Source organism: Macrobrachium rosenbergii, chromosome 34, assembly GCF_040412425.1.
Source record: "Macrobrachium rosenbergii isolate ZJJX-2024 chromosome 34, ASM4041242v1, whole genome shotgun sequence".
In the NCBI taxonomy this organism is placed as follows: Eukaryota; Metazoa; Arthropoda; class Malacostraca; order Decapoda; family Palaemonidae; genus Macrobrachium; species Macrobrachium rosenbergii.
The window spans coordinates 8,516,926-8,541,373 of record NC_089774.1 but is presented as its reverse complement, the minus strand read 5'-3'; the positions used below and the strand labels follow the sequence as shown (position 1 = coordinate 8,541,373).

Sequence of the window (24,448 nt, the reverse complement as noted above, 5' to 3'; positions counted from 1 at the left end):
AATAATCTAGCTAGGAAAAAAATAAATAAATATCATTTTAGGCTAATCATTACGACAGGAAGTTATCACATGACCACCAAAGGACTGGCTGAAGTGACTCGTCTGGTCAGGGGAGTCATTTTGAAGATGGGGTTTATAGAACCACCAATGATTCCGAAATATTGTGGGACGTCTTTCATCATCTCCTGATCAGATGCACTCGTCTGATAGTCGAGGCGTCCCACCAATCTCGAGATGAGGCTGGAGTGAAATTGCTCTCAGGAAATCAGTTCCCACTTCTGTGATTAATTCTGTATGTTAGGTCTTTATCATTTATTTATTTATTTATCTACTTATTTATTTATCTATTTTTCCTGCGAAGGGGCATTAAAGCCTGTGAAAGCCCCAGTCTGGGTGATTATTGAAGTCAAAGCTTCTCAGAGGTTCCTGTCGAGATTAGTGGGTATCTCCAGGCTAAGATGCTCTCTCTCTCTCTCTCTCTCTCTCTCTCTCTCTCTCTCTCTCTCTCTCTCTCTCTCTCTCAGCTATGGCCAATTTGCAATACAGAACTATGCTCCATTAGCTTCATCAACAGCAGGTAAAATTACTGAATTATGTCTCTCTCTCTCTCTCTCTCTCTCTCTCTCTCTCTCTCTCTCTCTCTCTCTCTCTCTCTCTCTCTCTCTCTCTCTCTCTCATATATCACACTCACGACAATCATTCTTTAACCAAATACTTAAGCAAATAATTACATACAGTATATTTCCAATTTCAGCTAAGAGGTAATATATTTAGTAACAAATTTTTCCTCTGGTATACTTAACTGCTTAAGTAAATTTACCTAACATGAAAAATCCTAACTTACTACCAAGCTTCTCTTCAATATCTCCATATAAAAAACCTTGAAAAAATAATGGAAAAGTTATTTTTATACAAAATTTCCCACATCCCGTGTAAAGCGTTTTCATACAAGGCTGAATTTCAGCAATGCCATTGGCCCATCAATCTTCATTTCAGGTGACGCCAGCCCAGTGGATGGAGGAATTCGTCGTTATATGTGTACAGACAATGTGTCTGTATACAGCTACCCATTTTTAACCATTTTTTAAATTTTAAATTGATAGTAAATTGTCACGGAGGCAATGTAGTGAAAAGTGTGTGAGTTTTATTTTGGTGCAAACTTTTTTGCAGGATTAATATATATGTATGTATATACATACAGACTTTAAATAAAATCATTCTGAATCTTATAACCTACGTTGCACCTTTACTATCTACCAAACGGTTCCCATCAATCAAAAATCAATCTAAAAGGCAATGGAATGGAGAGCCATAAAGGCGAGAGAATTGGTCTCTGTTCCTGATAGGAACTTTATAGGATTGACTCTCAGGAGATAAATAATGCCTTTAGGAAGTAAGGGAATAAAAAAATGTTAGGTTTTTATTTATTTAAAGAAGGGAATAAGGTATTAAATGGGATTTGCTGTTCGAGATGATTAATTGTTGAGAGAGAGAGAGAGAGAGAGAGAGAGAGAGAGAGAGAGAGAGAGAGAGAGAGAGAGAGCAATACGAAATTTGAAAAATGGTAATAATATATTGTCTATTCCTTTAAATACTGACAAATAATTTAAAATGCGTTAAAATAAATTATATTAATTAAAAACAAGAGAGAGAGAGAGAGAGAGAGAGAGAGAGAGAGAGAGAGAGAGAGAGAGAGAGAGTAAAAACTATTCGAATCTTGGAAAAAATTGTAAAATTACATCTGCAATTGTTTTGGAATCAACGCAATAAATGTTATTCATTATTCGAAAAACGAGAGAGAGAGAGAGAGAGAGAGAGAGAGAGAGAGAGAGAGAGAGAGAGAGAGAGAGAGAGAGAGAGAATAAAACAGTACGAAATTCGGAAAGCTATAATAATAGTACACTTTCAATTACTTTGAAACTGAGAAAAATCATTAAAATCGTGTTCCAAAAAAGTTGCTAATTTATTCGAAAAATCCGCAAAAAATTTATTGTATCAATCTTCGACTATAAATCATTCGTAATATTAAGGAATAAAGCAATTATATAATGGCTATTCCATTACGAATACAAAGCCCCTCTCCCATGCCTTAAATTAGGAACAAACTTGTTAAACCTGCCGGCGAACTGTTAGCACAGTTGTTACACCTGCCGGCTTGCAGTTAAAGTTCACTCGAAGGTGACTGGGCCAAGTCATCCCAAAAAGCCGGCGGGCACTGTTTACACCAGGCTTCAATAGATGGCGTCAGGATGGACTTTTTAACCTTCTTGGGGATCGTATTTTAATCTTAGGGGAGAAATGTTAGATAATCCTTATCTGCATTGAAATACCACTCAAATATCATGATTTATGTCTATCTTGACAGTTTTATAAATGAATATCAATATCAAGCTCGAATAATGGTAATATTTTGGTATCGATCGCGACATAAAACTTCATAAGGCAGTTATCAAGTCAGGAGATGTTGATATCACCTTATTGTCTATTTATTGCTATCAAACGTCCTCAGAATTCAATTTCCCAGCAATTATAAGCCCCAGTATAAAGTTAAATAAATGGGAATCTGTCATAATTAAATTAACATAACCGTAAGCGTATCCTTGCATCTTATAGACAATGTAAATTTATCATGTCGATATATTGCTATAATTTAAGAATATTACGTACTGCGTATTAATATCCACTTACAGATATTATGAAATAAGAATATTATGTATAAGTGTATCGTATATGCTGCGATTAAGGTACTCAGAATATTATCATTCTTGAAAATGAACCTCTCTCTCTCTCTCTCTCTCTCTCTCTCTCTCTCTCTCTCTCTCTCTCTCTCTCTCTCTCCATTGGTCATTCCCTTTGGCCCCTCAACAATAGCAATTAACAGAGCATTTGAGCATGACACCTCAATTCATGTAAAATTCTCTTTGATGTTCGAACATTATCATATCCCGTACGATATCAATCAAGTGCAATTAACATAATGCGTTTGGTGTAAGTGAATTCGCTTCTGCTACGATTTTCCCAAAGATATTTCTTGGTTCAGTGAAATTTTCCAGTAAAAAGTGATATAAAAGTTAGGTTAAACGATGTTTTTTTTTTTTTTTTTTTTAGTTTTCTGTAAAAGGAAACTATTGTGCCGGCTTTGTCTGTCCATCCGCACTTTATTCTGTCCGCACTTTTTTCTGTCCGCACTTTTTCTATCCGCTCTCAAATCTTAAAATCTACTGAGGAGGTTAGAGGGCTGCAAATTGGCATGTTGATCATCCACCCTCCAATCATCAAACATACCAAATTGCAGCCCTCTAGCCACAGTAGTTTTTATTTTATTTAAGGTTAAAGTTAGCCATGATCGTGCTTCTGGCAACGATATAGGACAGGCCACCACTGGATATTTCTACCGGGACAAAAAGTTGACACGTCAATATCACCCCCTGCCCTGTTCCCTTTTGGGGAGGACCAACCCCCAACCCCACCCAAACCAAATTCCCCGATGTCTACCCTACTCACTCATGCTATTTTCACCCACGTCCACACGCCCATACTCCGCCCAGGACGCCCATATTTCCCCGATGCAATAACACGTCAGCGCTTTGGTGTTATTTATTGGGCAATGTGTCTGTTTTTGCTTATTCCAAAGCCCTCTGACGCCGATACGGGTGACAATGTTGGGATCAGTGTAGAGATGGGATTTAATTTTTCAGGGTCTATTTTATTTAATTTAATTTTTGTTTTAATTATTTTATTTTTTTATTTTGTTTATTTAGTTTTTTGGGAGAAAATTATTTATGCTATTTTATCTATAAATGTATAATTGGTTTGTAATTCGTTTTTTTTTTTTTAGTTTTATGGGGCTTGATAAAAATGATATTATTATTATATTGTTAGCATCACATCAGTGTATGTATGTATATGTATACACATATATATATATATACACACACAAATAAAAATATATATATATATATATATACATATATATATATATATATATATATATATATATATATATATATATATATATATATATATATATATATATATATATATATATATATATATATATATATATATATATATATGTATGTATGTGTATATACTGTATATACATATACATATACATACATAAATTCAACACATTTGATACACGCCTCTTGACACACGCATAATATCAACTCAGACGAAACCAAAGTTTTCAATTTCCCCTGAAAAGAATTCCCCCAAACGTCAATTTCATGGGCTGGCAACTTTTTTCAGAGTCACAAAATTTCATTTCCAAATTCCTTTCCATCTTTTAAGTGATGAAAAAAAAATATATTATAATTTTTTTATGCTGAATAGATTTTTTTGTAGTTTTTTCTGGGTTCGAAAGTGGAAGGAATGATGGAATTTCTTTTTTTAGTAATATAATGTTTCTTGGAAGAATTATGAAATAATTCCTGGTGGGAATTATTGAGTGGTATTTGGGATTCCTGGAATAATTACTGTTTAATTAATCATTCAATTATTTAATCAGATACTTACAAATATATATATATATATATATATATATATATATATATATATATATATATATATATATATATATATATATATATATATATATATATATATATATATATATATATATATATATATATATATATATATATATATATATATAATCATAACCTTTAGCACATAACTTCAAGACTTACAATTCCTCTCCTGAACTCAATCACTTTGCAAGAGAAATACAAATTTATTATTTCTACAAAATAAAACTCTCCTACATCGACTTTAATAATACGAAGCTTAATTCAAAAACATTAAATCATTTCAGCGCATTACTCTGATCGCCACTAAAGGAAAATAAAAATAAATCAATAAATTCAGAATCTATTTTGAATTTATTGTTTCGTCAGGAGTGACTGACTGACAGATTAATTTTAATAACCATATTTGACAGGAGATTTATTGCAAGTAATCAGGCTGTAATCTCTCTGAAGAGATTAATAGTGATGTTATGTCATGAAAGTATATGTGTGTATATATATATATATATATATATATATATATATATATATATATATATATATATATATATATATATATACATATACACATATATATATATATATGTATGTATGTATGTATGTAGAGAGAGAGAGAGAGAGAGAGAGAGAGAGAGAGAAGAGAGAGAGTATTTGAATGCACTTCTGTAAATTAAAGAAAATAAAAAAAATATATTTTTAGCATAACAAGGTTCAATTCCTTTTCTCAAAAGCCTTGTGAATGATTGTGTGTGTGTGTGTATGTGGAATTGTCACTGTGAAAAGCATATATTGTTACTTTATAATCCGAATGAGCTATGCTATTGTGTAGGGAAAACTGTAAGCAATACACAAAATGCTCATCTTCTCCCCAATTCCTTGGAATGACCTTAGCCATGTTATTAATAAAGTGCATTCTGGTGCCATCCATTGGCGAGTGAATAAAACATTTCCAGCCACTTCTCACACCCTTGACTCCACACTCTAAAAAAAGGTTTTTGAGTTCTTTAGAGCAGAACTAGGTGTGAAAGCTGAGTTGAATGTGTATATTAAAGGAGGAAGAATGTAATACACTTCTTTGCAAGTGTATAAAGTACAGAAAAACTAGTGACAAATAGACGCAAAATCAAGTTCTTCAGAGGAATGCCTTTGCCCCACCATCAAAGGAGACGCCTCCCCTCAGTGAGAAATAAGGTTTCAAAAGAGCTCGGTTCCATGTTGATCTCTTTGATGGATCAAAAAGACACGTAAGAAGAAGAAGAAGAAGAAGAAGAAGAAGAAGAAGAAGAAGAAGAAGAAGAAGAAGAAGAAGAAGAAGAAGAGGAAGTAGTAGAAGACTTTCGAGAAGAAGAAGAAGAAGTAGAAGGAGAGGAACTAAGAAGAATTTCCAGAAGGTCCTTCTAATATTGGATTTGCATCCGAAATGGAAGTCGGTTCCGTCTTGTCTTCCCTGGTTCCTCACGAATTCCACCGCAAGGTTTGGGGATGGGGTTGTTAGGGGCTTGGGTGGGGGTGGGGATGGAGGATGAATTCGTCGTCTCCTTTTTCATCTTTTGGGAGGAAGGATGCTTCTCCTTCTTCTTCTTCTTCTTCTGATGCTGCTGGTTTGAGCAGTGTCCTTTCATCCTTCGCAATGTAAAGTGTGAGAGGAAAGATGAGAGAAGGTGCTCGTTAGGTTTTTTGAAGTCCACCTCGGCGTTCCAGGAGCTAAATTGTGAAAAAGTTCCGTCAAACTAGTTATTTAGTTTGGCTTTGCCTTGGGACAGAGAGAGAGAGAGAGAGAGAGAGAGAGAGAGAGAGAGAGAGAGAGAGAGAGAGAGCTGGCTGATTAATGGGGGCTCGAACTAAAGTGTTTAACATTTATGCCGTTAGAAGATAAGTGTTTTTCATCCAAGTTGGTTATAGTGAATACACAAAGCTAATTAACTACTAGGCTGTAGAGAGAGAGAGAGAGAGAGAGAGAGAGAGAGAGAGAGAGAGAGAGAGAGAGAGAGATAACTTTTACTTCATAAAACAATTTCTATTCTTCTATTAAGCAAAATATCATTCATAATCAAGGTTATGGTTTTCAAATAGACAGAATATTAAAGCATGCATAACCTTGATGTATTAATCATTTCCTAATATTGTCCCTTGAACCAATACGAGGAATCATTACTTTATCATATAACTTGTCACTCACTTTCATGTTCGGGGAATTTTAAACATAGTTACAACTTTTCCTTGGCGCTATTTTCGCACAGGCTGCAAAATCACTGCTGCAAAATATCCCCTTCAGAACATCACGCGAATAATATCCTCGCCTCCAAAACAAATTACAAAGTTTAGAGACATGTTTTCGACATGTTTACAAACTTTCGTAGGGACGATTATGAAGCGACGCCTCTGAAGTTAACTGAATATGATGTCTTTGTGAAGGCAGAGCCAATAACGCTTGGACTTTTATTAAATTTTTGTGGGATTACTCATTTCTCTCTCTCTCTCTCTCTCTCTCTCTCTCTCTCTCTCTCTCTCTCTATATATATATATATATATATATATATATATATATATATATATATATATATATATATATATATATATATATATATATATATATATATATATATATATATATATATATATATATATATATATATATATATATATATATATATATATATATATATATATATATATATATATATATATATATATATATATATATATATATATATATATATATATATATATATATATATATATATATATATATATGTATATATATACATATATATATATATACATACATATATGTATGTATATATATATATATATATATATATATATATATATATATATATATATATATATATATATATACATATATATATATATATATATATATATATATATATATATATATATATATATATATATATATATATATATATATATATATCAAATCATACATTTATATACCCATTTAGAAATCACATTACCAGAAATCACAGCCAGTAGTAGAACCTTCAGGTTCCTCAGCACAAGGTGTGAGATTGCAAGCCCAACACATTTTCATGATCCCAGCAAACCATGCAACCAGATTAAAGTTGGGTTGACAGAACTTCGCAAACATGAGCCGATGCTGTACCACTCAGCCATGGTGCTCAATTTGGCTAAATGATTTTTATAGAAGAAAACCCTCACTGACAAATTTGATTCCAGAAATTGCTAAACATGTCCCTTCAGTATTTGTGACGCCAGTTTTGATAGCCATAAATCAATCAATCAATTTAGTATAATTAAAAAAGAAGTTTAAGCTAATGACGTAGTACAGGAAAGATTATCGAATTGGAAAAACAACTCAAAACTTCATTCCAACTTCAATCTCTTCTTCTATAACTTCTTACGAACTTCCCAGCCACTCTTAAAGTACGGAGGTAATATCGTCCTATACCCCACACACCCCCCACACCCCTAAAACTCATATCAGCCGGGCAAACTTACATTAATTGGGCGCCTCTTGAAAGGTTCCGCTATCGGGGGAAAATTTTCCCAAAAAGTGACTTTGTGTGTCAGTGGGGCAATTTGTTCTGAAGTCTCTGTTTTTTTTAGATTTTTTTTTAGTTTTTTCTCGTTTGCTTTCAGAAACTGTTTGAGTTTTTTATATGGCGTCGTCAAGGTTATTGCTTTTTTCAAAATAATTCTGGCGATGTTTGAACGTTGCTTAATAATATAAACTATGATTTTAAAAATTTTTTCCTAGTGATATATTTTTTTACTCCAAAATAATTTGAGTTTAGGTGCCATTATTATTATTATTATTATTATTATTATTATTATTATTATTATTATTATTATTATTATTATTATTATTATTTCTGGTGACATTTTAACACCTATTAAAGGATATTTAATTAAAAGAATAAGTAAATTAGTCACAGAATAATCATTCTGACATATTCCTATAACCTCCACTCGTCTCCTTCAAAAAAAAAAAAAAAAAATATGGAAAACATAAATAAAAAAATCTCTTTCAGGCAGCAATATGGAAATGAATTATGCATAATTCAATTAGGTGGCCATTTCACGTCATAAATAATTCAACCTGGGGACTTGGAAAATCTTATTTCCTGTGTTCTCGACCGCGTTACAGATGATGCTAGGCTCGGAAAATCTTTTGGGTGAAAGGAGTCAAAATTATGAAGGTTTGGTTTGTTTGTATAGGATAAGGAAAAGTCAAACCTCGATGGGGCATATGGAAAGAGTTTTTAAGATGTGGTAATCCTCTCTCTCTCTCTCTCTCTCTCTCTCTCTCTCTCTCTCTCTCTCTCTCTCTCTCTCTCTCCTTCTTTGAAATAATGTTTGTGTTGTTTGTTTTATAATTTTTTCTCTCTCTCTCTCTCTCTCTCTCTCTCTCTCTCTCTCTCTCTCTCTCTCTCTCTGGTCTTTTTTATTGGGTGTCGCTTGTCAGTAATTACTTCAAAAGATTCATTTATTAGAATTTATCTCTCTCTCTCTCTCTCTCTCATATGAAAATACGTTTTATCCAGTTGTGTTAGTGATATAAAAAGTTAAATAACAAACAATATGATTTCAAGATCAAATCAACGCCAAAAATGGCCCATCCCTTCCAAAAGTTCCGTCCACGCCTCCCCCCAAAACCCTGTCACCTGTTGCTAACGCCATGGCCCACCTATGGTGCAAATTTCGTCGAAATCCGCCCGCAGCTTTTGGCGTGCTTCTAACAAGCAGACATGGCAACCGAAGGTAAAATATGAGTGCTTGCAGTGTCTTTGACGTGAGTAATAAAGCAAAATGCAGGAATGCCTCTGATGGCGATCAAAGAACTCCTTCTCCTGCCACCCCCACCCACCCCCCACTCTGTGGGAAATAGGATGCGACAGAGAACGCGGTCCATTTTCCCTCCTTCTCTTTGATGGATCAAACGGAAAGAAGAAGAAGAAGAAGAAGAAGAAGAAGAAGAAGAAGAAGAAGAAGAAGAAGAAGAAGAAGAAGAAGATGATGATGAGAGAGAAGAATTTGCATCCAAGATGGAAATCGGTTTTGCATTGTCCTCTCTCTCTCTCTCTCTCTCTCTCTCTCTCTCTCTCTCTCTCTCTCTCTCTCTCTCTCTCTTTACCAGTTCTACCTCGAGGAGAGGGCTTCTCGTATCCTTCTGCTGGAGAAGGAAGGAGTCTTCCTGTTTTCCTGCTTGTTTGGGGAGACGTCCTTTTATCCTGCAGGGATGCAGGGTGGGGAAGGAAAGGACTTTTTTTTAGCTTAGATGTTCGTTGGCAGCTTTGATGAATGATTTGCAGAAGGATTCTTTGGCTGAGCATAAGTTTATTTTTTTAATTAGGTATAAATATTTCCTAATCTATCTTTATTTCTTGGGTATCTCTCTCTCTCTCTCTCTCTCTCTCTCTCTCTCTCTCTCTCTCTCTCTCTCTATATATATATATATATATATATATATATATATATATATATATATATATATATATATATATATATATATATATATATATATATATATATATATATTATGTGTGTGCGCGTGTAAATTAATACAACAATTAACAGGATTGATATAAATCATCAACTTAAATTGGCACTGAAATAGACCATTATTTGATTGACTCCATTCAATCATCCACCCGAATAGATATGCACGATTGCGTCAGACCAATATTCAGTTCACTCACCCCTGAAAAATCATTGCGTTTCAGCACAGTGATGAAAGTGCGTAGAGAGAGAGAGAGAGAGAGAGAGAGAGAGAGAGAGAGAGAGAGAGAGAGAGAGAGAAGCAAATCCCTGGATTAGTGTTGGAATATATTCCAGACGATTGTTCCAGTATTAAAGGCGAGATGCTTAATTATCTCTTGTGAGGAACTGCTAATGTTAATTTATTCCTATTGAATTAATATTCAATAAAATCTTGTTTTTTTATGAAACATAAGTTAATTTTTAATGTTATTGAAATTCCAGTTCACTGATAACATCACAAATCGTACGATAACAGAATGAGACATAAAAAAATTAAGTATTTAAGGAAAAACTGATAACAGTTAATCTAAAATTCTATTCGCTTAATGATTTACCAGTCGAATAAACAAGCCATAAAAGTCTTAACTATGCTAATTATGTGTTTATCAGTATCATGATTAAGAGAGAGAGAGAGAGAGAGAGAGAGAGAGAGAGAGAGAGAGAGAGAGAGAGACTATAAACAATTAATTTTAAAAAACCTGTTTACTTTATTATTTTTAAGTGGAGTAAACTAACCATAAAATTCTTAACTATACTAACTATATGTTTATCAGTATCATAATTGAGAGAGAGAGAGAGAGAGCTTTACATAGCTACTATTCGCTAAAATGAGGTTTTTAGGATAATAGTGAATATTTAAATGATATGCTTGCAACCTCTTTAAGAGAAGTCATTATCTAAATCAAGATATTATTAATTCATAATTTATTGTTCCTTTTGTTTTTCTCGAATTCATGTCTTGAAAAGCTGACTCTTCGTAATAATCAATTATTCGAGTGTTTTTCTTGTTTATTTAATTTTATCTGGGTTAATAAACCTATTTATATAAATAATAATCGTCATTTTATGAGAATACATAATAGAGAACACTGTTTAATCAATATTCACATTTCAAAAGTATGTAATGTGCTATTTTGCTTAGTGATAAACTGTTGTATTGAACAGATATCATAAAATTTAGTCCATTCGTCTCATTACATTAAACCCAGCATAAGTTTTCGTTCAACGTGAATGCTATATATACCTTTAACACGACTAAACAAAATGAAAAAGACGATAATTGTTGGATTCTGAATGAGAGTTAACCCTCCGTTGTTAACGAGCGATCTCATAGTTGAAGGTATTCGAAGCAGTTGGTCCCAACCGGCAGAAAACGAATCCAGAGACCTCTGTCGGTCCACCTGAGAAACAATACTTGTCAGGAAACCTAGAGATGGCGCAAGCTTGCAGGTTTCTGGTTTGGACGATTCCATTCTCACAGGAGGGTGTGGAAGGGTCTCACTTTCGCGTATAACTTCGTATTTCTGCTAAACATTCTCCGCTGGTTAGACTTTAACTTATGTATTAATAAACATTAGATTTAAATGCGTATTTTGATGAGAGCAAAAAGTTAGTTACGTTAAGGATAAAAATAATATACTTGATATCTGCCACGTTTCCACCCCCTCGAAGATAATGACGTTACCAGTCACTCAAGATCTGGAATCCAGCTGGGGGAATGACTTGTACCTCTCGTAGTAACCAATATAAGGTCTTGTGCATTTTTTAGCTATGGGATACCTTTTATATAGAGAGTGGTTAATTATGGAATGTCTTAGTGGTGTAAATTCTTGATAGAATGACATAAGAGTTTGTTTCATTAATTATTCCCGAGATAAGTAGGATGTGTTTGAGTGCTAATTGCAAGCGGTATTTGGTTTCAAAGTTCGTTGAATTACGATATGAATTTTGATTAAACAAATTTAATTTAATTCAGAGAGAGAGAGAGAGAGAGAGAGAGAGAGAGAGAGAGAGAGAGAGAGAGAGAGAGAGAGAGAGAGAATTCGAACAGTTTCTTTACGTGGAATCCTTAGATGATTTTTAATAATATCTCACATCCCTCACCTACTTATGTTTATCAGAGGCTGGTTTATGGAAAAAAATAATTTTCCTTGTCAATCACTGTCCTTAATAGTATGAAAATCACTAGGTAATGACATCATTTGTCCTGCATTGCCTGATTTCATACAAAAAATTACAGAGAAGGTCACAATTTCTCTTTATTGTCCAAATTCTTTCAGTAACCCAAAGTGAAAGTTTAGTAACTCAGCAATCAATCTTCGTGATGCCACGTTAAGTAAAGTAATCAATCAATCAGTCAATTGGACCCCAATTCGGCACAGAATAAAACTTGTGAAAATCTGTAGTCAGGGATTCTCAGTGAATATGAAGCCAGGTTATATAGTTGATTAATCTATCAGTCAATCAGATTGCAAGGTTTAGGGATTTTATTTTCTATCTAAGTTCATTTTAGCTGCATTTCCTGGTTCCCTGTTGATTTTGTATTATTTTTTTCTGTTTTTCAAAGAGTTTTGGGTTACATGAAGGCATGTGATATACCACCCTGTCGACCCTTGTTGCTTAAAAAAAAATCTTATATAAGAATCAAATAGAAGATTCTAGTCATAAATGAGATATATTTAGAATAAATAAATACAAATTTTTTATGAAAATATAAAAAAAATCTTTAGTTATCATACACTTTTTTTTAGTGTCTCTTAAATGGAAATTTTCTCAAATACACCATTTTATATCGACAGCTAAAACATTTTCCTTTATACGAGTTTAAACATTTTGACTAGTCAGTTTATGGAGGGGTGACAACCAATGATGACCAGATGCAGTTTTGGGATTATAGGTGTCAGGATTACATCCTCATGCTAAAAAAATAAAATAAAAAACATTTAGAGACATATAACACGTCTAGTCCAAAAAAGTGTTTCAGTATATTATATTTACATACTTAGGAGCCAATTGGTCGTATGTGTGCTAGCATAAATCTACACTAAAAAAAAATTTAATGTTTGATGACTTAATTCCACAAAAAAAACTAATTTTAACAATTAATGTCTTTGAAATTAAGTTAAACCACTAATTGTATTTCCCTGTCAAATAATCAGGTTGATGGTATGTACTGTATTGTAGCACAATTACTGTCTGTCAGTTTCCCATTATAAAAAAAATGCATGTAGTACTCAATTGCATTTAATTTTAGCAATTTAAAAAAATATATATTCCATATGCCTGATATGACAGAGTATTATAACTTCCCATTATCGTGATAATTTGATTAATTATCTAAGTGGCTTTTTTATTTTGATAAACTTAATTTATTCGAGAGATAATTATGAAGGAATTATACAAATTATACTGCACAATTTCGTAATGAATGATTAGGACCCACTGAACTTCCTTTAATAACGAAGGCTTTTCGTGAACAAATAATGTCTAATCGACATCACGTTTGTTCCTAACATACGTGAATGCTTTAGCCCATAAAATATATTGTGCTGAATAAATGTACTTTCTAAATAATTCAGGGAGTTAATCTAGTATTTAAAGGGACCTCCAGTTAACCAAGAACCTATCTTAATAAAATAATATATATATTTTCTAGATAATTCAGGGAGTTAATCTAGAATCTAAAGGGACCTCCCATTAACCAAGGACCTAATTTTATATAAGATTGAACGTATTCTATAGATAATTCAGGGAGTTAATCTAGAATCTAAAGGGACCTCCCATTAAACAAGAACCTATAAAAACCTATTTGTATATACGAAAACGAAATGCAAATCCATATTAGTGTAAGAGAGAGAGAGAGAGAGAGAGAAGAGAGAGAGAGAGAGAGAGAGAGAGAGAGAGAGAGAGAGAGAGAGAGAGAGAGAATAACCTAAAGTTATCAATACGGATTCTGATTTAAAGTTAAGTTCAGTCAAGACTGAAAGTTAAGAAACCTGTATCATTTTACCAAAGAACCCTTGACCTAAAACCTATCTTTGAATTTAGTGGCAAGAAAAAAAAAAAAAACAATAAACAAAGACAAATAAGTACAAAATCTCTGGTTTTATATACGTCGTTTCACCCCTAAGACGAAACATTCAGTCCATAGTTCAGAGTATTGAAAGCAGTCGAGTCCTCGGTGCACCAGATTGAATTGAAGGTCCTCAGCCTATTTCCCAAAGAAACTCCTATCAACAGGCGCTTGGGAATGGTTCTTTGAAGACCCAGTAGATGGCGTCAGACTGCACTTTTTTTTTTTTTACATCCAGGCTGGGTGATTCCATTTTAACGCGTGTGGGAGGTCGGGTTATAAATTTAACTCAAACTGACATTTTTGCAAAGAGTGTTGGTGTTATTGGTCTTGAATTACTAAATATAAACTTTTTGGATGTCTGTGAAGGTATTTTATAGAAAAGAAAGCAATATTTCTTTAAGATAAAGAGTGAAGTATCTTATGTCTACTGTTTTCATCTCTCAAAGATAATGGTTTCTCCCTGCATAATATATATGTATTCTTAAAGGGAAGATACATATTTCTCTCAGTGGCCAATAGATGGACTCAGCATCCACTTCTATAACATTACAAAGGTAGGGCAGGACAGTAACTTTTCAGAGAGAGAGAGAGAGAGAGAGAGAGAGAGAGAGAGAGAGAGAGAGAGAGAGAGAGAGAGAAGTCTTTACGTCTAGGTACTTATAGCAAGATAGGGTCTAAGCTGAGATAACACTCATAGCGTGAATTAATTTGATTACCTTACCATAAGCAGCTTATTTTTTCTAGTCTGATAGATTTTCTCTGAGTCTAATTAACTCTCTACCATCCTACCAAACTTTTTTAATTTATATATATATATATATATATATATATATATATATATATATATATATATATATGAGACCTTCTCTTTCTGTATTCCCCTTAACTTCTTTTTTCTCCTTCCTAATGAACACCATAACATTCTTTGGAAGCTTGAATTTCAAGTCAGTGGCCCCTTTGGTGGGCTCATTCCATATGAATAGGGTTCATCTTCTGAACAACAACAATAATAATAATAATAATAATAATAATAATAATAATAATAATAATAATATATGTGTGTGTGTATGGAAAAGACAGAACACTCTTCCACAACACATAAACCTCTCCTTTATTGTGTAAGAACGCAGTGCTGAGAGAATTGCATCGCCAGATACGAAGCCTCCACCCTCTCCGGTCTTCGGAACGAGTTCCTCCTATCTATCTATTTTTATCTGCTCGTATCAGCCGGGAAAGAGCATTCGAACGCAGTTACGGGCTCCCTCCTATATGAAACATTCCCTCTGTTGAATTTTGGCTGTTCCTTTGTAGATCCCAGTTGCATGAACGAGGTGTATTCGGCGGTTTATGGATAAAGGAATACGCGAATTGAAATTAGGATTTTTTTCGTTATGTCGATTGGAAGGAAAAAGTCGAACTGTTTAATGATTCGTGGACGGTCTAATCTAATCTTTGTTTATTTATTTATCTTTATTAATGTCTGTGATGATTTCTTTTGCTATCTTCTTCTTGTTCAGTGATTTATAATCTTTCTAATCTAATCTTTGCTTTTATATTTATCTTTATTCTTCTCCAACATGACTTTGTTCGTTATCCACTTCTTTTTCAGGTCAAAACTGGTTCCTTTGCATCTCAGCTCAGCAGAAATTAACATTTTTCTAGCAATATGATAATATATGCACTTATTAATACATGAAGAAATAAAACAAACGCTCAGAATATTAATGAAATTGCGTCAAACTCGTCATATTTGATCTATATTAATCCCAATTAACGAGGATGAATGTCAAAACGCGGCTTAACGAAGGAAATACAAACGAGGTGATTAATGCGTCCATTTATCATGAGAGAGAGAGAGAGAGAGAGAGAGAGAGAGAGAGAGAGAGAGAGAGAGAGAGAGAGAGAGAGACCCTCGACTGATGTCACCCATACATGTATGATATTCAATTTATTGTCATACAAGAGAGTTTTGACAATTTCCACCCATACTTAGTTTATGGTCTCACAATTCACAGTAAATGAGAATTGAAAATATGTAATTACGAGGGAGGTATAATAGAAAAAAAGATAAGTAAGTGAACGAAAGCTTTTGGGAATATTGTTCTTACGAAATGTAAAGAAATAATTGCATCCAGTTGGAATCATTTTGAAATAAAGAATATTAGAAGACAATATTCTTATCGAACTTGATGACAAAACATAGTGATGAAATATTTATATATATATATATATATATATATATATATATATATATATATATATATATATATATATATATATAGAGAGAGAGAGAGAGAGAGAGAGAGAGAGAGAGAGAGAGAGAGAGCATCTAGTGAATGAATGAAGGAATGTCACGTGTCAAAAAATAATATTTAAGTCACCTAACTCCCAAAAATTCTTAGTTTCTATATATAAAAAAACACAAAAATAAAATTATTCGTGGCTTCCACGTTCTAACAACAAATTCCTGTTCAATTTACATACAGAGAAGCCCCAGAAATAGGACGAACCGTAATAGTTTCTCGATTCTGAAATGGCCTTCCTATCTCTCTGGGAAAGTACGCATCCAATAGCTTAGGCTATGGAAACCTTTAGCTAAGACCCTGGGGCAGTAAAGCCAACTTAGAACCATCGACTGGTCAGGCTAAGGAAACACTAAGTATAAGAGGCTGGTTGGAAATGTTTCTTTTACATCCCAACAGATGGCGTGAGAATGCTCTATTTCCGTCTGGGTGGGGCTATTCCATTTTGAGGAATGGGGAAGGAGTGTTTGTTCAATTTTAAAATGGCGATTTTGATTTAGAAACTGCAATCTGATTCTAAGTCAATAATATGATATATTGTTAGGGGTGATATGTATTTCAGGTGAGATTTTGATGTTATTACAACATTTAAATAGTACAGAACTCTCCCAAAATACTACACCAGTTAGTTGTAATTCAGTTTATGGCCAATAGATGGCCTCACGATGCACATTTGTTGAAATTACATCCTGAACTGGGGAGATGAGGTTAAGATAGAGTGAGGTATCTGTGATGCAATACTTAGGGCATCGAGGAAGTTGAATAGGAGAGAGAGAGAGAGAAACACTTCAATTACACATATATTTATCCTGCGTGTATGTGTGTGTGTCTATCTGCCTCTGTCTATAAAAAAAAAAACAAGCATTCTACAAAGTACCACACCATGTTTTCCTCAGCCCTGGCACCGTGCTGAAATAAGAGAATTTCCGTGACCCTGGGAAAAGTTCACAAAAGCTTATGAAAAAAACTCTCCCAGACATTCAGCAGTAATTCAATGGACATTTGTATGCCTTCTAAGAAGGTGCTTCCTATGTGTTGTTTACTTTTTTATTCAAGGGTTGATGGGGAGGTGTTTTGCATAACAAAAGCAGCAATGTTTATGTGAGAGGAGGAAGTAGGTTTTAAGAGAGAGAGAGAGAGAGAGAGAGGAGAGAGGAGGATAATTTTACCGTTAGGGCAATAGGACTGACGTAAGTAAGTTCACATATGGGAAAAATATGTAAATGAGAGAGAGAGAGAGAGAGAGGCTATGATGCATATAGATATGTATTTATGTATGTATATATGTATGTATGCATACTCTACAAACATTAATATACGGAAGAGTATCACGACTTATCTTAAATATGTAAATATTTATTTATTTTCTTTCAACAAACATTACACAAAACAATCACTCCAAAAAAAAATCCATTTAAAAAAATAACAATTGTTCCCAATGAACCAAAAATTTCATTAATATTATTAATAGTATTATTATTATCTTAAATATCTTAAATATTTTGTTGTTATTATTATTATTATTAATACGTTTTCTTCATTATTATTATTATTATTATTATTATTATTTAGTAGATGAAACCTATTCATATGGGAAAAAAATCCACTTAAAAAATTCAATTGTTCCAAATGAATATTGTGTTCATTAGGAAAAGTAAGGAGGAATACAGAAAAAAGATAAAAAATAAATTAATAAATAGATCAAAATGTACTAAAAAGCATTAAGACTTATTAAAAAAATAAATAGCAATTTCTAAATCAAATAATGAATAATAATTCAATCCTACAAGATCTAATCCTACGATACAACTGTTCACAAGAGCAGGGAAGGATATTACTATGTGTCAGAATAATCTCCCAGAGAACAGAATAATTAATTTCTCTGGTCTAATGGCCACTCTGGGGAGTGTGGCTGATCACTTGTACTACCTAAATAGGGAGTGTTACGTCATCTAAGCCTTGGAGTGAAAGGAGTAGCAGGGAGTGAAGTAGAGATACCATTTGAAGCTAATAGGGACATTGATGAATGTGAGCTATTGGTGGAGTTTAATTTTAATATTTATGTGTATATATATATATTATACATATATATATATATATATATATATATATATATATGTATTTATATATATGCATGAGTGTGTTAAAAATAACCAACACACAATCACACGTGGAACAGAAATAAATTTCTGACTCACATCAGGATCGAACCCAGGTCTTTCAACTGAAAGGCAAGGGCGCTGCCCACCAGGCCATACAAGTCATAAAAGAAGTGGGAACCTGAGTGTCACTGCACACATGGAATTACCAGTGTGTGTGTGTCTGTGAGTGTACCCCATCCCAAACAAACCCTTTGTGGACGTTTTAAATTCATTACAAGCCCGGGCCAATTACACATTGGCGATGCAATTAAAATACTAAATATTGTAAACATCTGTTATTTTCTGTAATTGTCGTCATTCCGGTTTTAACTGGTTTTGACAAACGACCAGATTAGGTTTAACAGGTTTTAGGAGGGTGACATGGAAGGGGAAAGTGTGGAAAGAGAGGTTAGGTGGGTGGAAAGTAAGTGGGGTGTCCCCACTTGCTTTTGAATAAATTTTAATTTATTTAATGTAGGAAACAGTGATATTATTGTATATTATTTAGTTTTTTTGTAATTGCAAAATACTGATAGATATTACTGAAGGATTTTGTGTGGTATTGCAAACTGAAGTAGATTATGTATAAATAAACAAATATATATATATATATATATATATATATATATATATATATATATATATATATATATATATATATATATATATATATATATATATATATATATATATATATATATATATATATATGTATATATATACATATATATACATACACACATACATTCAAGCACGCCCACGGACACAAAAGCAATAACAATATATATCCTGCTAATCTCCATCTCGAACGGCAATTCAACTTCCTGTTCATAAAGTCTGGAAACCATCATAAACTGAAAATTAATAACTAGTACGGAATCAAGAATAATGCCCAGGGATTAGTCGAGGCAGACACTGTATTTAATGGGATAACATCCTGATCTCTCTCTCTCTCTCTCTCTCTCTCTCTCTCTCTCTCTCTCTCTCTCTGCCGTGAGAAGGGATAAAGCCCTGAGCCTTACAATTATCTTAGGAAAGTTAAATGCTTCTCTCTCTCTCTCTCTCTCTCTCTCTCTCTCTCTCTCTCTCTCTCTCTCTCTCTGAAAATGGATAAACACTATATCCTTAACATTATACAGAAAAGTAAACTCTCTCTCTCTCTCTCTCTCTCTCTCTCTCTCTCTCTCTCTCTCTCTCTCTCTCTCTCTCTCTCTCTGCCGTGAGAAAGGATAAAGCCCAAAACCTTTATATTATCTAGGAAAGTTAAATGCTTCTCTCTCTCTCTCTCTCTCTCTCTCTCTCTATAAGAAGGGATAAACCCCAGATCCTTAATATCAACCAGAAAAGTTAAACACTCTTCTCTCTCTCTCTCTCTCTCTCTCTCTCTCTCTCTCTCTCTCTCTCTCTCTCTCTTCTCTCCCCACAGGAGTGGCGCCTCTTTTGCGAAACCTTAAATGTCATTTGCTCTAGAGGGTGTAGAGAGTGAAGGTCATTTGAAGAGCAGGTGAAAGGGAGAGTGAAGGGTGAGTGAAGAACCACTTAGGAAGAAGGAAGGAGACTGTCTGATTGCTTTGCGTGGGCAATGGAGGCGAGTATTCGTACTTATAACCTGTGTCTGTGTATATTTAAGGGGTTTTATTCCATGCAGTTGTTCGTATAGACATCTGTTGGTTTATAATGTTAGTTAAAACACACAGACTTTCTTATATACACACACACACACACACACACACACACACACACACACACACACACATATATATATATATATATATATATATATATATATATATATATATATATATATATATATATATATATATATATATAATTGGCTATAATTAATTTGGCATGACATTGCTACTTCATAATTATGATAGAACGAATATAATATAAAATTTAATTTGAGGCTATACTTTTGAATTAAAATATGTTAGAAAAGGGATAAAAAAACTAATAATCTACAGATTAAAAAAATCAAACAAGAATTTAAAAAAAAATTAGTTTAGTTTATATAAAAATGACTGATATTACTAATTTTTCAAGCAGGTAAATTCTGTTTAAATTCAAAAGAAAAGACTAAAATAAAATATAAAATCGTCCAGAGATTAATATTAATTTTTTTTTGTAGTATATTAGCTTAATGAAAAAGGTATATCAATTTATAAAAATAAATACGATTATCTATAAAAAATGTAAAACATAAACCAACAAGTGACTGACACATTTGTAAATAAATCCTAAAGAATTTATAACCACAAACAATCAAAGCTATCATTAAACCCCCACAAAAAGAATCAATAAAGAATCGTTGGATGTAAACACTATCAACATAAGAATCTGATTCTTTAATATTTTTACCCCAAACACTACAACAGAGGAATCTTTATCTCTACAACGACATCCAGAGAGAGAGAGAGAGAGAGAGAGAGAGAGGAGAAATGACACAGATAGGATTCTGTTTACTCAAGAGGAATAGTTTTTTCCCCAACGTTTGCTCTTCAGGGGATTTTGAATCCGCGAGGGGATATTCAACAACAGGGAGATGTTATTCGATCATGCGATGGCATTTGGCGAGTACTTCGTCACGTCTCGTCTTGGGTGAAGTGTGGGGATGGATATAGATATGTAGGTATAGATATAGAACTGTTTCTTAACGAATTATTATTATTATTATTATTATTATTATTATTAAAGATTCCAGTTTATTCAGAGCCCTATGAATGGTTTTGTATAATAATAATAATAATAATAATTATAAGAAGAAGAAGAAGAAGAAGAAGAAGAAGAAGAAGAAGAAGAAGAAGAAGAAGAAGAAGAAGAAGAAGAAGAAGAAGAAGATATCCTGGAAAATTAAATATAAAATAAATAAATCAACAGTTCCTAAACTCCAAATGCAGAATAATAATAATAATAATAATAATAATAATAATAATAATAATAATAATAATAATAATAATATCATTTCAAAACCTTTAACAAAATTAAAAGAATTCCGACATAACTCTTTGTACGCCAGATCTAAAAGTAATTGAATTTCAGGCCCTAAAGAATTCCTGTAACAAGATTACAAACATTTTTCGGCTATAATTCCCGTTCGGTTATAAGTACAGAGGAAGACTGGTTATAAATTTGAAGACAGCGAGTTATGAACTTTGATATCACGCAGCTGGCTATAATGTCGGCTATAAAATTCCCAGCAAGTTATTATGCTCGATTTTAACTGTACTTTTTTTTAAGTTCGTGTTGAAAAGAAACCTTCATTTTAAATATTGAATTACATTAAATATTTTGGTGTTTAAAAGGCTATGATTATTTATGTTTAAATAATAATAATAATAATAATAATAATAATAATAATAATAATAATAATAATAATAATAATAATAATGCCCATTTCAACAGAGAGGTTATGAAATATCAAAATTGGATGATTTTGTGAATAATATAACTTGGCAATTTGTAAAAATAAAAAGAATATTAAATATAATACTTTAAATTCAATTTGCTTAAATATATATCTTTATATCTGATACATATTTCCCCGTATCTTGATCGCCAATACTTATAACCACCATTTTAAGTACTGATAAAGTAATTATATTTTTTATAAATATTACGTGAATAGGCGTAAATAATCTTTCTTACAATTTTATGAATAAGTAATGAATAAAAAATATCCTACGTTAATTAAAAAATAAAATGATGATTGTGAAATTACAACAGCTAATTTTTTCTTCATTTTTCATTATTCATATAAATGATGTTGATGTTAGTATGAAATAAATATATGTCATTAATGTTAATTAACAAGTTAGCTGATTAAGAAAGTAAGCATGTAATCAACTAGTCTATCAGTCAATGGAAATGATTAAAAGAGAAAAATGGAGTATTGATTGCTTTGGGATAAGTGTGGGAAGGGGTTGGTTGTCGGGAGAGGCAGGATTCTAACCTCAAGGTCGGAGAATTGGTGACCCAAATTTGATGGTGAAATGTCACGAGAGAATTCTAAAATAAATAAATAAAGAGAAAAAATATTTTAAAAGAAGAAGAGTACTGATTTCTTCAGGATCTTCAGAATAAGTGTGAAAATGGGTTGCTTGTCGGGAGAGGCAGGACTCTACCCTGGAGGTTTGAGGATTGGTGACCTAATTTTAATGTCGAAATGTCACGAAAGTATTTAAAAAAAATTGATTAATTAAAAAAAGAAAAATATATTAAAAAGAAAAAAGTAGTACTGACATCTTCACGGTAAGTGTGAGAAGGGGTTGGTTGTCGGGAGAGGCAGGACCTAACCTGGAGGTCAGAGAATTGGTGACCCAAATTAGATGGTGAAACGCCACGAAAGAATTCTAAAAAATAAATAAATAAAAATGAAAAATATTTCAAAGAGAAAAAAGGGGAATTGATTTCTGCAGGATAAATGTAAGAAGGGGTTGCTTGTCGGGCGAGGCAGGACTCTACCCTGAAGGCCAGAGAACTGGTAACCCAAATTAGATGATGAAACGTCACGAAAGAACCTTAAAAATTAAATAAATAGATAAATGAATAATCATACCTTTAGGAGGGACGTAAATATTCAGATAGAGACAATCTTCACTCTGCCTCCTGAGAGCAGGCTGGTACTTCCTCAGACGGTCGTATCTGTCTTTAGACATCCTCGTAAGGGCCTCCGTCTCATTCGACAGGTCGGGAAACCTCTGAGGACACGAGGGCCCGAAGTGGGTGGCCTCGTGGACTCCCACCCACTGGGAGAGGGCCCTCGTCGGGCTGAACCTGTTGGCTCCTATGGGTGGCGTGGCGTATGGAATGCCCAGGTAAGTGGCTACCTGTAATTTATTCTCGGTCACCTCTCTGTAGAAGCCGCGGAGCTGCCCGTATTTCGTGGATATGGCCGGGGTTTTGAGGGGCCCTTCGCAACTGGTCAGGTCAGTCAGGGCGTAAAAGATCACGACGGCGAAAAATAAGCGAGCGTTTCTTTGTCGACCTCTGTAGCCGTTCAAGAGCTTCATGGCTGGTTTCAATTTCACAAGGGGGGTCCTCTGACCAAAGACTTTTTTTTTTATATATGTCTTTTTGTATCAATAATTTCCTCTTTAATAACTGTCAGGTCAATTATTGAAGGTATTCATAAACTTCTTTTATAACAGTTATCATGTTATCCATTGTTAAATGCAAAATTCACTTATGTTTATTATCTGCATGAGTAGGCAAACTATTAAAAGCTGGTCACTTAAACCAACAATCATAATAAAGAAATCCCTGATTTTATAGTCGCCTGATTTTAAAACTCGGTTATATATAATATTTCAAAACTTCTTAATATATCATATTTTAAAAGACGGTTCTTAAAATCATAAAGATTCAAAACCCTATGTGGTAAATAATGTTCAATATAAATTAGATTGCATTAAAGTAATTCAAAATCAAGAAAATATAAAAAAAAATACATTGCAGATAAATATATGAAGTTAAGTTCACCCCCTAACAAATAGTATATTAAAAATACATTATTATTATGCGTCATATAAAGCAATACTTATATTTCTTAACAATGCTATATAATTAAAATGATATGGTACTGTGTATGAAATACTTTATTCTGCATTATTACTAATTACTGAAATCTAATATACTTACTATTTAAATAAGGACATTTGATTAGATATTTAGAGTTTTCCAGGACTTAAATATTCACATTTATTCATATATGTCACTATCATTAAAACTCTTCAAATATGAATAAGTTCTTAATTCTTCATTATTTTTCACAGTTCAACAAAACTTTTCCATGAAGCTTCACGAAATATGAAAATTAAATGTTTTAGTCATCTATTGGTGTTCATGTTCAGTGGTTCATATTTTCATTTAATA

General features: G+C 32.9%; 1 protein-coding gene across 1 annotated transcript in view; it reads right to left on the bottom strand.

Annotated features, from left to right (window-relative positions):
• The window catches only part of LOC136856025 (neuroligin-4, X-linked-like), a 75,615-nt gene extending 51,843 nt beyond the window's left edge, over positions 1 to 23,772 (bottom strand). The window contains exon 1 of the mRNA XM_067133577.1: positions 23,133 to 23,772. Coding sequence (XP_066989678.1) covers positions 23,133 to 23,586 — 454 coding nt within the window. The 5' untranslated portion in view covers positions 23,587 to 23,772. The remainder of the gene's footprint in view (positions 1 to 23,132) is intronic.
• Positions 23,773 to 24,448: the final 676 nt, after the last annotated feature.